The 16,516-nt window shown below is 37.8% G+C and overlaps 1 protein-coding gene across 2 annotated transcripts in view; it reads left to right on the top strand.

The window, feature by feature from the left end:
* The window catches only part of Frmd3 (FERM domain containing 3), a 257,160-nt gene that overhangs the window by 140,925 nt on the left and 99,719 nt on the right, over positions 1–16,516 (top strand). For both annotated transcript variants that reach the window (XM_046462436.2, XM_046462435.2), the window contains exon 3: positions 4,626–4,668. In XM_046462436.2, coding sequence (XP_046318392.1) covers positions 4,626–4,668 — 43 coding nt within the window. The remainder of the gene's footprint in view (positions 1–4,625; positions 4,669–16,516) is intronic.

Below are 16,516 nucleotides of genomic sequence, written 5' to 3'. Positions count from 1 at the left end.
CTAATAGAAGAAAAATTAGGCCCAAATCTCCATCATGTCAGATTAGGCCTTGACTTTCTTAATAAGACTCCTATAGTGCAAGAATTAAAACCAAGAATTAATAAATGGGATGGATTCAAACTGAAAAGCTTCTTCTCAGCAAAAGAAACACGTGAATAGAGAGCCTACAGAATCGGAGCAAATTTTTACCACATGCACATCAGATAGAGCACTAATCTCTAGAATATAAAGCATTCAAAAATCTTAACACCAAATATACAAATAACCCAATCAATAAATTAGCCAAGGAACTGAACAGACACTTCTCAGAAGAGGATATACAACCAATCAACAAATATATGAAAAAAATTCAACATCTCTAGCAATTAGAGAAATGCAAATCAAAACTCCTCTAAGATTTCATCTCATTCCAGTCAGAATGGCAGCTATTAAGAATACAAACAAAGGCTGGGGTTGTGGCTCAGCGGTAGAATGTTCACCTATCACATGCAAGGCCCTGGGTTTGATCCTCAGCACCACATATAAATAAATAAATGAATTGTGTCCAACTAGAACTAAAAAATAAATATTAAAAAAAAGAATTCAAACAACAATAAGTGTTGGCGAGGATGTGGGGAAAAAGGCATACTCATACATTGCTGGTGGGACTGCAAATTGGTGCAGCCAAACTGGAAAGCAGTATGGAGATTCCTAGGAAAACTTGGAAAGGAACCATCATTTGACCCAGCTATCCCACTCCTCGGTGTATATCTAAAGAACTTAAAAACAGCACACTACATGGATATAGGCACATCAATGTTTATAGCAGCACAATTTACAATAGCTAAATTTTGGAACCAACCCAGATACCCTTCAGTAGATGAATGGGTAGGGAAACTGTGGTGTTTGTATATACATACATACACACACATACACACACACATACACACACACACACAATGGAATATTATTCAGCATTAAAAGAGAACAAAATCATGGCATTTACAGGTAAACGGACAGAGTTGGAGGATATTATGCTAAGTGAGGTAAGCCAATTCCCCAAAACCAAAGGTGGAATGTTTTCTTTGCTATGAGGATGCTGACTCTAGAGGGGATGGGGGCGGGGAGCATGGGAGAAATGGAGGAACTTTAGATAGGGCAAAGGGGAGGGAGGGGAAGAGAAGGGGCAAGGGGGTAGGAGAGGATGGTGGGATAAAATGGACATATATATGTAGACATGAATGGTGTGAATCTACTTTGTGTACAATCAGAGACTTGAAAAATAGTGCTCTATAGGTGTAATATGAATTGAATTGCATTCTGTTCTCATATATAACAAAGTAGAATAAATAAATAATTTAATTCAAAAATTGACTTTTAGTTTTCATGTAAGGCACCAAAACATGTAAAAAGATGAATATTGACATCATGATTTTCTTTTACAAACACTACTACATCTGTGTTCCCTATTATCCACTTTCACTGGTATCACTTCAGTGTATTTCTCCCAATCTTTAAAAATATATTTAGATGTTTGTGTATGTGCTCTTTGAATATGTTGGTAGTGTTTTGTGCCTTTTATTTAAAAAAGAAAACACATTAATTATTGATACAGTAGTTCTTATTTTCCTAAACTCGCCTGATTTATGACTCTCTTAGGATCTCAGTAATTATTTTGCAGTATTCATAGGTTAAGAAAATACATAAAAGTTCTATAATAATATTTAGGTCCAAATAGCTTAATAAGTATTTATGTGTTAACAACTTAATATCCATTAAATATATATAAATTGCAAGAAAATATTATTTTTCAGTTCATTCTAAAATAACCACAATCAATTAATAATGGGAGGTGTGGTGTGTGTGTCCCTGTTGGGCAGCCCTGGGATCCCTATTGGATGTTGCCATGTTCATTGCCTGTTCCATTCCTATTTTAGCTTGGTGCTTGATTTTTATCACAGCATGGGAAAAAAAAGATACCAAAAGGAATCTAGCACAATCGAATGTTGGAACTGTGAACTTCTTCGAGTTCATAGTTCCCAGGGTGCTAACAGACGCCTGGTATGACTATGTTCCCCTGGGGTGCCAACTGCGGCCATGGTTATAAATTTTGCAGTTCACTTTTTTTTCCCCCACAGTGTGCCTTAGAGATCTTTGTTACACTTGAAGATTTACCTCACCTAAAACACTGCAGAATCATCCAGAATACGAGTAGATCAGTTTGTTTATACATGTTCCTGTTGGCCATTAATGTTACTTTTAGTCTTTTGTAATTTTTTAGTGAAAAACCTTGCTATATGCCTCTTTGTTCACCTGGGTGACTTGGAGAATAAATGATTGCTGGGCCATATGCCAGACACGTTTTTGTTTTTGTTTGTTTTAAATTAAGCTTGGTCCTCTTTGAAAGAATGACTTTCCTATAGTCCTTTGAAATACGTATGATGGATATAGTAAGTCTATGGTGGCTTGGCAGACACAGCCAATCCATCATGGCTCTCATCTCTGAGCCTTCTACTGTATTGGAACCATCTTAACAGTCCTGGTGTGGGCACACAAAATGGAACTGACTTGTCATTCCTTGAGCCAGAGAGGAGTTGGAGAGACAGGCTGAAGTCAGGCAGAGAAGGCCTACAGAGTTCAAAAGATGTCAAACTAGGAGCATTCAGAAAACATTTATATTTCAGATATTATTGGTTAAGTGACTGATGATTGGTCTCTGTGAGAAAACAGCAGTGTATTGCTTTCTGGTTGCTGTTAATTGTTTCTTGCCTTAGTATAAAATATCCTATTTATTTCTAGCAAAGTAATTTAATCAAGGGAACTCTTTTATTATTCTCTTCCATGAAGTTTATATATTGAAAGATATGGTCTACCCATTAAATTGTACTTATTCAGTAAAAACAGTGTCAGCACCAAACAAGCACTTATTATTTTTACATCCCAAGCATTGTATCTTACACTTATTAGCTTTTTAAATCCTCACAGTAGCCCCATGAGTTTGGTACTATCACTTTTTCCATTTTATAGTAGTTGTGGTATTTGAGACACAGAGAGTTTAAACATTTTGCACAAGGTTACAGAGCTGGTAAGTGATGTAATGAATTAGTTGTCTACTGTTCAATTATAACTATGTGATTTCTGCTTAGAAGGAGATAATGAGGATTCTCAAAATGAGTCAATATAATTTTGACCAGAAGTAAGGAAACTTGCTGTGTAAGTTTGTCTGTGCGACATGGTTGGGGTAAATGTACTTTTTTGTTATTGTTGTTGTTAGACTTTCCAGTACGTTGAAACAGTGAGGAATCTCATTATTGTTTTGAAGACTAAAGAGATCTGACACCGTAAATTAGAAACTACTGATTTGGTTAATTAATTTTTCAGTTTCAGAGAAAACAGGGAAAGTTCATCAAAGAGAATAAATGCGTTGTGGTGCAAACTGATCAGGTGGGAGGGCACAGACTGAGAGGTTAGGAGCTACTCTCTGCAATCCCACTGCACAGCTGGCTGCTCCACCACTTATTATCAGGTGACCTCAGGCAAGTTGTTTAACATCATGAGCCCCAGATTTCTCATTGACAAATGAAGTGGCTGTGAGGACTAAATAGGACAGCACATGGGAAGTCTTGATGAGCACCAGGCACTTAGTATGCGCTCAACAAAGGCAAGCTTTTTATTGAACTTTATGGGTATGCATTGACATCCCACAGTAAGGATAATATGGAACCCTGCAGTTACTAGGTGACACAAAGGAGATAGAGTGAGGTGTAACAGATGGTAAGTTTTTTTTTTCTCTTCTTTCCTCTCTAACATCAAGCAGGCAGGGTGCCCCATGAGGGAGGACTCCCTGACCTCATGATGGATTCCCCAGGGTATCCTTTTTATCATCTTTATAAACTGTATGCATAGATGACTCTTCCTGACATTCCCTGAACAGGTTCAGGAACATCATGTTTAGTGATCTCAAAAGCTGCCTGGCTCTCAGCATGTTGAAATGACCTTTGTATATGGCATGGGGTGAGCTGGCCACTGGGACCGTTTGGTGTCTTCTTCAAATAAAATGCCCAGCCGTGACATGATTCTGAACTATTCAGGTCTTGGCTTCTTTGTTTTGTGGTAAAACTGATTTTTTCCTTAATATGACCTCAGGCCTCTGAAAATAAGATTTTAAAAGTCATTTGTTCTCCGCTACTGTAAAGAAAAATATCGTCTCCGTGTGAGATGGGGCTCATCCTGACTTGGCTCAATATCCATCTTAGACGAGGCTGTTCTGGAAGAGGAGCTGGGTGCTGATGCTATCCAAACTGTGACTCTGAGGTCATGGATGTCAAATGCTCCAAATCTTTAGCCATCTGTGGTTTTCCCAGAATTGCTCAGGAGTCAACTAGAGTTGCTAGAACATCCCACTTAAGTGCATATCTCTCCTTTATCCTTCTAGCAACTGTATGATTCAGATATTACTCAGAAACTGTTGACCTTCTAATTTATACCATTGTCTGTGTTATTATTATTGTTGAGTTGTTTGTGTTGGTCTTTAGAGGGTGGAACATTGAAGAATATCTATGGAATCAAGGTGGTACCTTGGAATTCTTTTTAGTTGTTAAGTAAACAAATTGACCCACAATCTGTTTTATTTTTTCTCTCCCTAGCACTGGCTTGAACCTAACAAGTCTATCTCCAAGCAAATGAAATGTAAGTGTCAATCTGGGGTTTTACTTTTGCTATGAAATATCCAAAGATAGATTCTGTTTCTTGACAAAGTTTCTCCTGCCAGGAGAAAAATGGGTAGAATTGAAGATATTGGGTGAGCAGGGGCTTCTCTCTCCCAGTGAAGGCTGGGTATCCTCTTCCCCATTTTCTGGACCTTGGCACCCCCTGCAGTCTCTAGCCCTGTTGTCCTCTGTGCCTCTTCTCCCTGCCATCTTGCCCTCACATTTCATATTCACACAGGAGCTTTGGAACTGGATGGATAACTATCCCTTAAACATAATCACCAGGAACCCTGGTTCCTTTTCATTGTGGGTGTGGCTAGTAAATGGTTCAGGGTGTGGGGGTGCAGTCTGGAGGGGGATGGAAGAAGTGGGTGTGTTAGGAAACTAAAATCTTACCAATAACTTTACTAAATTTTATTATTAGATTTTACTCCTCCAGCTCCCCAAATGAAGTAAAATATGTTTTTCTTGGTAATTGTCTTAAAGTTCTGGTGTTCTGAACACACCCTCTCTCTAGAGTCCTTGGTCATCCACCAGGAATGTTGTGAAGAAGGCATTGACAGGTAGTCCTGGGAGATGTGGGTTTTTTTTTGTTGTTGTAGTCATATGCACCAGACTATAGCCAACCTGCTTTTATTTATGGTTTGGAGGAAAAGTTCTGAAATGCACCTCAGAAATTCATTGCCTTCCCCCAAATCCATTTATCCCTCTCTATGTCAATTTTCCCAGGACTCTGCAATGTAGGTGATAAATCAGTTTTTCACCGGAGATCAGATTAGTATATATCATATCGTCCATCATCATTCAAGGGGTTCTTTTCTTTCTCAAATATGATATTATTCTGGGAAGGGTTTTCAGGTGGGAGAAGGAAGAGACTGAACATGCAAGGGCTTAAAACTAGCAACCAACATATGTATTCCTTAACCTTCTTCTTTTATCCTTCCTTCTTGTCCCTCACCTGCCTCCCCCGATTCTTTGAGAACAAATTCTGTCTGGCCAGTGCAAAGAAGGGTTTATTGAGATGAGAACAGATGCAGATGCAGGTGTAGGAAGTCCAGGGAGGCTAGGCTGTTGGGTGAGGCTGGAACAGTGTTGGGACAAGGCTGAAACAGAGTTGGGGCATGCATCCCCATAAAGATAGAAAGAGCCCAGGAGACCTCATACAGTATGCTATGCAGGAAAATGAGAACTGATGCTTGAGAAAAAAGTAGTTGATACCTAGCTTTTGTTCCTTAGCTTCCAAAAGTTTATATTTTTATTTATATATTTAAAAACATTTCAGCTAAGTTTCCAGATTATTAGTTAAGATTACTTTATTAATTAAGTAGTCTTAATTAATATTAAATGTTTCTTTGACTTTGGTTCTTAAATGTCATGGATTCTTTTTTCCCATGGACCATAGAAATTTTTGAAATATAATTTATTTTTTAATGTAGTTCAACATGTAATAGAAGGAAAAATTAAAAATTGTAAAATATTTAAACTTGTGAGGATTTTGCTGCTTTAAGAGCTTTGTCTCCACAGTTAAGCAACAGCTGACTGAAAGTATGTGATGTTTTATAGAAAAGGTTTAAAGTTTGGCATTTGACCACTGGCCAATTTCAATCTGATGACAAATGGGATCTGAGTCTGGAAATAAGAATAGTGTAAAAGTCAATTTCCAAACCAGATCAGGTGACTCACAGATTCCAGGAACTAACAAGGGTCTTACCCATCACCCAGTGCCCTGTTGTGTTGCAAAGTACACTAATGAACCAAAAAAAAAATATGATTTTTTTCAAGATCACAAACCTAGTTTTGTTGTGGTTGATGATGATATCTTTTAGCATTAAGAATCTGTGTTCTGGAGCTATTAACTTTAATGTAAATTGGGAAAAATTTAAAACTGGAGCTTATACATTGTGAACCTAGAAAAGCTGAGTCCAACTCATCCATGAGTTGCAGAGCCCCAGGAAGTGTCTTACTAAGGTAGGGACATGCCTGTTATGTTCCTGTTGCTTTTTATTAGGCTATGCTTATGTTATTCCTTGAAGAAATTTTTTTCACATTCCCATCTGACTCACACAGGGAAGTGGACATTCAGGTTCTTTGTTCTGATCCTTTCTTTTTTTTTTTTTTTTTTTTGAGGTGGGGGCATCAAACCCAGCTCATTACACATGCAAAGCACACATTCTACCACTAAATGATATCCCCATCTCTGCTCTGATCCTTTTAAGAGCTTCCCATTATGGGTTTTCCTAGAAATGATGTTTCCCAGGGTTGGCTGAAGGTCAGCTGTCCTGATTAACAAACCCTTTTACAAAGGCTTTATTGTTTCTTAGTAGTTTTAAAAACAATATCATGTTGGTGGTTTTTCAAACAGTTCAGAAAGGTTTAAAAAGAAGACCAAATCTATTTCCTTTCTTCTCTTCCTTATATACCCAAGCCCACCCAGAAAGATAACTATTAACACTATATTTAAAAATTTTAAATGAGCATATACTAATTGTACATATTTATGGGCTACAGTGTGATACAATTGCAATATGATCAGATCAGGGTAATTAACAATATTTTGCATGTCCTTCCAGGAATGTCTTGGTATGTATACATTCTCCCATCATATATAAGGCCTGTTGTAGATAGCAATGCGATTGACCTCTTTATATTGTTTTTCCCTTTTTTATTTTTTAATAATTAGTTTTGGAGATTTTGCAATATCTGTGGTTGAGGACTGATATTACTTTAAAACTGATTTTCTGATTAATTGTATGCATGTATATAATTTACTTATTTTGGAAATAGAGATTGTTTCTAGGATCTTGCTATTACAAATCATACTGCAGTAAACATGCTTGTATACATTCTTGCTTCTTGTAAAAGTACATCTGTACTACAGATTCCTAGAAGTTCAAGAGACATACACACTTTACATTTTTAGTGTTAAAATTCCATTCAAGGAACTTGTAGCAGTTTATTTTCACTAATGTTGTATGAGAATGCTTGTTTCCTCTAAATCTTATTGAAATGGATATAATTAAGTTTACTTTTATGATGATATAAAATTTATAAAGGAAGAGAAATATTTATTTAATTAAAATCTAATTAATTAGATGGTTAGTTAATCAGGTATAAATTTTTTTTATTGGTTGTTCAAAACATTATAAAGCTCTTGACATATCATATTTCATACATTAGATTCGAGTTGGTTATGAACTCCCAATTTTACCCCAAATACAGATTGCAGAATCACATCGGTTACACATCCACATTTTTACATAATGCCCTATTAGTAACTGTTGTATTCTGCTACCTTTCCTATCCTCTACTATCCCCCCTCCCTCCCCTCCCATCTTCTCTCTCTACCCCATCCACTGTAATTCATTTCTCTCCTTGTTTATTTCCCATTCCCCTCACAACCTCTTATATGTAATTTTGTATAACAATGAGGGTCTCCCTCCATTACCATGCAATTTCCCTTTTCTCTCCCTTTCCCTCCCACCTCATGTATCTGTTTAATGTTAATCTTTTCTTCCTGCTCTTCCTCCCTGCTCTGTTCTTAGTTGCTCTCATTATATCAAAGAAGACATTTGGTATTTGTTTTTTAGGGATTGGCTAGCTTCACTAAGCATAATCTGCTCTAGTGCCATCCATTTCCCTGCAAATTCCATGATTTTGTCATTTTTTAGTGCTGCGTAATGGGTATAAATTTTTAAATTGGGATACTTGTTAAATCAAAGTCTTATTTCTCCTTTGAATTTAGGAGAGACACTAAATTTTATTTTTTAAATTAACATTTGGTAAAATTGACTTTATTTTGGTGCAGAGTCCTATGAACTTTAACACATCAGTACAATTTTATGACCAGTACTATAGCTGGAAAAGAATAGTTTCGTCACCCCAAAACTTCTCTGTAGTTAATCCCCGAGAGACTGATAATCACTGATCTGTTCCATGACAGTAGGCTTGTCTTCTGAGAATCATACAGCTTGTAAGTTTTGAGAATGATTTTTTAAACTGGGCATAATAATATTCACTCAAGTTGTTGTGTCTCTTAATATGCAATACAGAAAATTAATGAAAATAAAAGTTAGTCCTTGAAGAGATCAGGAAAAATTATTCAGCCTCTAGGAAGACTGAGGGAAAGAAGAAAAGAGAAGGTACAAATTTCCAATGTCAGGAATGAAAAGGAGATATCACTACAGACCCCACAGAATAATTCTAGGCATGTAAACCTGAGAGCTTAGATGAAATACATTAATTCTTCAAAAAGCAAGAATTACTAAAACTCATCCAATATGAAATATGTAACTTGAATAGTTTCATAGCTATTAAGGAAGTTAGGTTTAAAAACTTTGAATTCCCTCACTGTTGCTAGTGTTGCTGCCAGAATTCCCTGTCCTGCTCCTTAAGTTGTAACCAGAAATTTTTCCTGGAATTTTCTCTGTTAGAGCTGATGCTAACTTCTCAGGTCCTGACCAGAGGATGCCAGGGGAAAAAATATGGACTCATTGCGGTTCAGTGGCCTTCTGAATTCTCATGTCTGCCTGCTATTGTTTGTTTTTCAGTTCTTAAGTAGTTGCTGCATGTATTCTGCCCAGATTTTAGAGTAGTATTCCATTATATCCAGAGTAGATTCGTTCATCCTACCTGGAGTTGGAACCTTAAAGTCAAACTTTTTATTATCCCTTGTCTATCAGGTCAACATGCAGATAGCCTGCATAATTTGTCTGGGCAGTGTTGAGAAAAATATCGTCTTCATTTTTCTATGCCACAGCATGTCTATAGGTACAAATACGAACCAGGTTGATTCTTTTCTTGTTTTTCATGAGTATTCAGATAACAGGTACTTTGCAAATAAAGTATCAACAGCAGCAGCACATTTTGAATGTCTTGTTTTCAGAGTTCTTGCTTTTCATGAAGGAATATTGCTATGCAACATTAACAGTGATTATTTTCATTTTTACATGTGGCTTTCAGCCTTGATTCTGTAACAGTGTAAATGTAGCCTGTATGCAAACATGTGGTGGCACTCACTAGGAAGACAATGTACTCTCTATAGGATCTATGTTGCTGCACAAATTATCATAGCATGAAAAGTCTTAAAAATTACATGCTACAATTTGGATGTTAACATATGTATGTTGTTTCCATAGGATCAAATTCAACTTGCTTGTGAGCATCCATTGAGGGCCAAAAGTTTAATTTTGTCACTTCAGGGTAGCTCAGGATATGCTTGTTTAAAATTGATCTCTTTCAGTCAATTCACAATTTAAAAATAGTCACTTAGCAGTGCATATTTCATATTGGGGTATATTTCCCATTTCAAGAGCTTTCTCCTTCTCTCCTCCCTGCAATGGCATCATGAGGCAGGAGGGATTTAGGTACCCTTTTGATAGCAAGGGACCTCTGTCATGTGTTCAGTCCTCTGTGTCCTTATCTGGCATGTTCCTTGGATGTTAGCTTCTTTCTCCACTCAATCATCTCTGGATGTCACTAGCCCCACCTGGTCTTTTTCTGTGTCTGTCTGGGGCCGCTGAGGCTGTGGTTCTGGCTGTGACCTTAGTAAGCAAGTCTCTAGATGTTGCCCTTCTTATTCCTACTCCAGGTCTCTTGCTTGTTGGCTTTTAGCACATCTATCTGAATTTACCACTACTGAGCCTCAGGAAACCTGTGGATACTGGCTATGGCCTCCTTTGTGTGTAAACACACCATGCTGCTAGTTCTCCAGTGCTCTCCGGGGGTTCCACAAAGAAACATTTCCCCTCAGTTGCTCTGGGATTTCTTTTATCTGGTCCCTATACTTCACCCTATTCAGTCATGTGCAGAATGTTGAGGGGTGATGGATTCCTTTTTAAAGATCTAGATAGCATCTCAAACTTGGCTTATCCTAAGCTCTCTACATGTCTTCCCTCCCCACTCCTTACCTCCAACTAGTAATGGATCTTCACCTCACATACAAGATTAAGATTCTAAAACCATAGCTTTCTTATCCAACAACATCTATAACTGTTTCTCAAATGTAATAAAAGTGCTATTACTTACAATAACCATAACAAGTAAAAACATAAATTTCTTACAAATAAATGTACATTTTTTCTTTTCTTTTTCTTTTATAGTACTGGTGGTTGAACTCAAGTCCTTATGCATGCTAGGCAAATGCCCTACCATTGAGTTATACCACCAGCCCACAAATAAATGTAATAAGAAATGTTTAAGATCTAGATAAACAAAACCATGTGGAGTGCTACTGTGGAGTTACTATAGAGTATATTTTTTAAAAAAAGCTCAATAAATGGAGTCTTCTCATGTTTTTGATTAATACTGCTTATAAAATCAGTTCCTCACAAATTAATTTGCAAATAAAAATTTTAGTGAAATTTGTGATGGCACTTAATAGTGATTCTAAGCCTTATTTGCAAAAGGAAATGTTTAACAATATATAAAAAGAACAATGATGGAGGCATTGTTCTGTTAGATTGCAAATAAGAGCCTATAAACAATAGGAGCAATAGTAATTTAAAGTCACCTAGAAATGGACACATGTAGAAATATTTTGAAAATATTTTTTTTCCTTTTTTGCCTATTTTTCATTTTCTCTTTCATGTGTATGTGTGTGTATGTATGTGTGTGTGTGTGTGTGTGTGTTGCTAGGGTTTGAACTCAGGGTCTCATGCATGCCAGGCAAACACTCTACCAGCCGTATACATAGCAATTAAGATATACCCTGGAATGGCAAAATAAGCAGTGGAAAAGAAAAAGACAATCTTCACATTGATCGAATATTTATGGCAATATGGGTTATGATAAAGATAGTATTTCATGTCAAACACAGAAAGATTATTCAAGGCATGATTGGGGGGTAATTTTACATTTGGGAAAAAAAATTGAAGACATACCTCATACCATACATGCCATATAATTAATTCCAGATATATTAAAAATCCAATCAAAATAGAAGATTGGTGGACTAGATGAAGAGGATTGAGGGGGAGGGAGGAGGGACAGGACAAGGGAAGGCAGTAGAATGAATCTGACCTAACTTTCCTATGTACATATATAAAATACAGTGAATCTCACCATCATGTGTACCCACAAGACACTAAAAATATAACTATAAAATAATAAAAAATTCAATATATTTTATAATCTATAGAAGCTTCTGGTAAAAATCTCATGGGGCAGATCAGGGCTTTCAACCAAAAGGGTGAAACTCAGAAGTAACACAATGAAATTTGTGCAAAAATTAAACTTTTGAACTAGAACATCTGGTTTGTTCACTGCACATTAAAACCCAAGAAAAAATAGTGAAAAGAACATTTTCTAAACATACAACATGCAATAGTATGCAGAATGTATAAAGTAGGACACTACAAACCAAAACATAAAAACAGAAAAATTGTGCAAAAGGCTCATAGAAGAAGCACAAATAAATGGCCAATAGCTCACAAACAGATCCCCAGTATCATTAGTAACAAAGGAAATGAAAATCAAAATGAGATCGTTTTGTTCATTATGTTTGAAAAATTACAAATATTGATGATATCCAGTAAATGAGGATGAGAGTAACACTTTTGATGTTACTTTGCACTGGTAAAGTCATTTTGGAGGGAAATTTGGATGTATCTTTCATGAATCAATGCTCCTGTGTCTCTTGATCCAGCAAGTCAATTTCTGTGAATCTCTCAAAAGAAAAAAAATCTCTCAAAAAAAATCATTCACACACACACACACACACACACGTGTGTGTGTGTGTGTGTATAGATAGACAGATAGATAGATAGATGCTCATTGCTATATTGCTTGTAACATTGAGAATTGAAGCAATGGAAGGCCTAGCAATTTTGTCAAGGCTAAATAAATGATGTAGAATATGCATAGTTATTAGAAGAATGAGGCAGACATATATGTTAACATAGAAAGATTTATTAGATATATTTTCAAGCCAAAAAAGCAGATAAAAATGCCACGTATAGAATAACTCATTTACATTAAAGTAAAATACTATTTGTACATAAGGATGTAAGTACATAGAAACAGGACTGGAAAGGTGGATACTGTCGTTACCTCTGGGTAAGTAAATGGTATAGAGGGACATGAGGCTTTTACATTTTATTATGCATTATAGTTATATTTTACTCAGGTCTCTTATGATGAGAATATATGCATATATCTCTTGGTTATAAAAAAGGTAAAATAGATAAAAGAAGAGACAGCTTTATGCAAAAATCAAGATAGAAAGAGAAAGGAAGACTCAAGGCGTATTATGTATTAAGAATCAAGGTGCATTATGTATTAAGCATATAAAAATAGGGACTTAGATGAAAGCAAGCCCACTTACTCTTCTAATAAACAGGCTCTCTGCTTAATCCTGGCTGGTGCCTGTCTGAGACCTGATTAGCTCAGCAGGGTAGTTAAGATCATATTCTTGCCTGATTTACCAGACATTGTATTGCTCCCAAGCACCCTGGAGGGTTAGGTGTGCTTGGAAATGGCCTCTACATGCCAATCAGGGTGGGAGGACCCCACCTCTGCATGATACATGGGTCCAGACTCAGTTATAGTAGCAATCCTGAGCCAAGCTGCGGGATGATGTCTATGTCTATGGTGCTCCTTCCTTGAATTCCCATGCCATTCCCTGGAAATCTGAGATGTTATCTTATTCCTTATACCCTCCTTAACTTTCTGGCATCCCCCTTGGGGCTATTCTATGAAGCTCCCTCACTGGTGAATGATTTTGACAGAGAGAGAGAAGGAGAGGAGAGGGAGAAGGGAGAGGGAGGGAGAGAGTTGACATTGATTTTGCTTCAGTGTAAGCAACAGAAGGAGAAAAGCTGTAGATCCTGCCACATTCAGACCTAGCTTGGATGCTTGACTCTCACCTGGATTTGTTCTTCCAGTTGCTCCCCATGATGAATGTATTAGTTTTCTAGGGCTGCCATAACAAGTTATCACATACTGGGTGATTTAAAACAATAGAAATGTATTCTCTCACGGTTCTGGAGGCCAGAACTCTGAAATCAAGATGTCTGCAGGGCCAGGCTCCCTCTGAAGACTCTAGGGAGGAAGGCTCTAGGGAGGAATGCTCCCTTGCCTATTCTAGCTTCTGGTGGTTGCCTGCAGTCTCTGGCATTCCTTGGCTTGTAATGCATCCCTCCAGTCTCTACCTTCATCTTCACATGGCCTCTCCCTGCATTTCACTGTGCCTTTGTGGTCTTTCTCCTTTAAAGAATCAGCCATTGGATTTAGGACCCCTGTACCTTAGTAGGACACACCTTAATTTAATCATTTACATCTGCAAAGACCATATTTTCAAATAGGGTCACAATCTGAGGTTCAAGGTGGACATGAGTTTTTTGGGGGGTGGGGGTGAGACTGCCCAGCTCACTACACTGAACAACCACTGTCCGACTTCCCAGACCCTCAGGATTTGTCTACTTTTTGGTTGGCCTTTATGCCTTTGTTTTGTGGCTCATTTTTTTCTTCCACTTTGTGCATGTTTTTTTTCCCCTGAAGTTGATCATATATTTCTGAAAGTAAAGCTTTGTATATTTTGTTTCTCCAAATGCCTGTAGTGACTGACAGTGACTCTGTCTCCAGACCTTCTGGGCCAGCCTATCCTACTGCCCTCATTCATACTCACAGACATATCTAATCATACCCCAGTATTGAGTTTGGGAGATTTCCTCACCTGGTCCATGGCCTAATGGACTGTTCATGTGATTAGTTCATAATAAATGCTTGTGGGCTAGATTGTCATGCTCTCTATGGGGAGCAAGTGGAAGAAGTTCAATAGAATGAAACCCATTGCCAAAATCCAAGTCCCTAGCTGCTATGGTTTAGTTTTGGTGGTTTTGCGTCTTCCCAGTTTTTTTCTTCTTCCCAAAGCTTCTTTTCAGGAAAAGCAACTGTGATTTTTGTTCAGGCCATGGGGAGGGGGTACGGGGAGTCCCAGAACTTCCAGTTCTGAAAGTCAGTTTCTCTCATTCTGGTGATAGTTCAGTAGGTAAGGCCAGGTACCTCTTTCTGTCAGATTGAACTGTTTCATCAAATTTTTCCGTTTGATCTATCTCTTAGAATGTTAATGCAATTTGGGCCTATAAATGGTTTCCATGTTGTGCTCTTTATTTTCCAGTGTGGAAAGAGGTCAATGGGAACAATCATGATGACAAATCCCTTTGTTTTCATAATGTGCAATTCTAAATGCACATTTGAAAAGACACAGATTTATAATTTTATCATAATTCTTATGGAATAGTGGTGGTGACATTGATAACAATTTGGTTGAGTGCCATGAAGAGTCCTTGGGCTCTAGGGAAGACCCAGTGCTCCTCCTCATGGAGAGAAAGCAGAGGGACAGGAACTTTTCCTGGCGGAAGCCTTAGTTCACTAGGATGATAATTCCAGAAGCTTCCTTCTTCCTTCAGGGTTTCCCATGCTTTTTCCTAATGGTCCACATGAATCAAAATTCCATTTGTGTTGGTAACACTGATGTCTGAATGAGAGCCGTGATGGGCCAAGAGATTCCATGCTTGCTGTAGGAGTACTTGAGGTAATTCAAACATGGGCCAGGTGGGTAGGAAAACTTTGCGTTTTCCTTTGGTTGGAGATCCTTTATAATGAGTGATTTGGGTTGCAATTTTAAAAAATAAAATCTCAGTACCAAGTTATGTAAGTTGGTTATGGATGTTATTGTTAGCATTATAGGTTGATTTACACCTACCAACATGGGTCCAGTTGGTTACACAACATCAACAACAAGCAGGTGCTTGGGTCTCTTGCCTTCAGAAAGGTGCTCTTGATAACTTTTTGGCTAAAGTTCCCAAGTCAGTGCATTCTAGTGAGGGCATCAAAATCTTCCTGTAGTTGTAAGGACTGCCAAAAATCTCTTCATCTGTCACTTATCTTATAACCATTTCATTGTCACTCCTCCCTGACAGATGATAGTCCCCCTGTATTCTTTTAATAAGGTAAAGTGCCAAATGAAGTTGAAGGGCATCACCTCAACCACGTTGCTCCCTCCTTGCACATGAGAGTAATCACAACTTGGCTGTGCTGAGTGTTGAGTAGCCATTAAATCACATCATCTTTACCATGGTCTCTGTGGACAAACCTGACTGTTAGCTGAGTGGCCTGCAGGCCAAAACATAAGTTTCACATTTGAAATGGTTGGGGGTAAAAAAAGCAACGATATTTACTTTCTGGTCTCTACAGAGAAAGTTTACTGACTCGTACTGTCTGTGGTTGCTTCCATCATTTCCCCATTTTACAGATGAGGAAATAGAGGCCAAGAATTTTAAGATTGGCTTTATCAATTTGTTCAGATGATGAACTTGGGACTAGAAGTGATGGATCCAATGTCTCTTTCAGAGCATCTTCTGAACAGGCATAGGCAGTCAGAGAACTCAGGGACCAAGGATTCGTAAGATAACTGCTGAGCATCCCAGCATCCCCTGAGAGTTCTTAGAGTATATGTATATGTGTGTGGGCATGCCTGTGTGTGTGAAGAAAGCACAAGTGGGAGCCATAAGAGGAGGAGGATGACTTAAACACAATTAAAAACACTATCTCTGCATTGAAAGCAGAGGTGACACAATAGCTATCATTGCAGTAGAAGTGATGGGGGAGCATCACTATTGTTGATGCTGATGGCAGCAGATATTGTTAAATGATAATAATCCTTTCCAAGTGAAGAGAATAGGCATTCATGCAGTCTACATTCTCTGTGGCTTTCCCCCCACCTTAAACATATCCCAAGAGTCCTCCTTCATTGAGTGAGTGAGCAGTGCTCTTGCTATCAGTGCTCAAGTGTCGTTTTGCCTGTGTGTTCACAGTGCTTTCAAACTGTT

Source organism: Marmota monax, unplaced genomic scaffold (genome assembly GCF_021218885.2).
Source record: "Marmota monax isolate L192 unplaced genomic scaffold, Marmota_monax_Labrador192_F-V1.1 WCK01_AAM20220418_F8-fsc00336, whole genome shotgun sequence".
Classification (NCBI taxonomy): Eukaryota; Metazoa; Chordata; class Mammalia; order Rodentia; family Sciuridae; genus Marmota; species Marmota monax.
The sequence above is the reverse complement of the archived record's forward strand: the minus strand, read 5'-3'. Positions and strand labels throughout refer to the sequence as shown.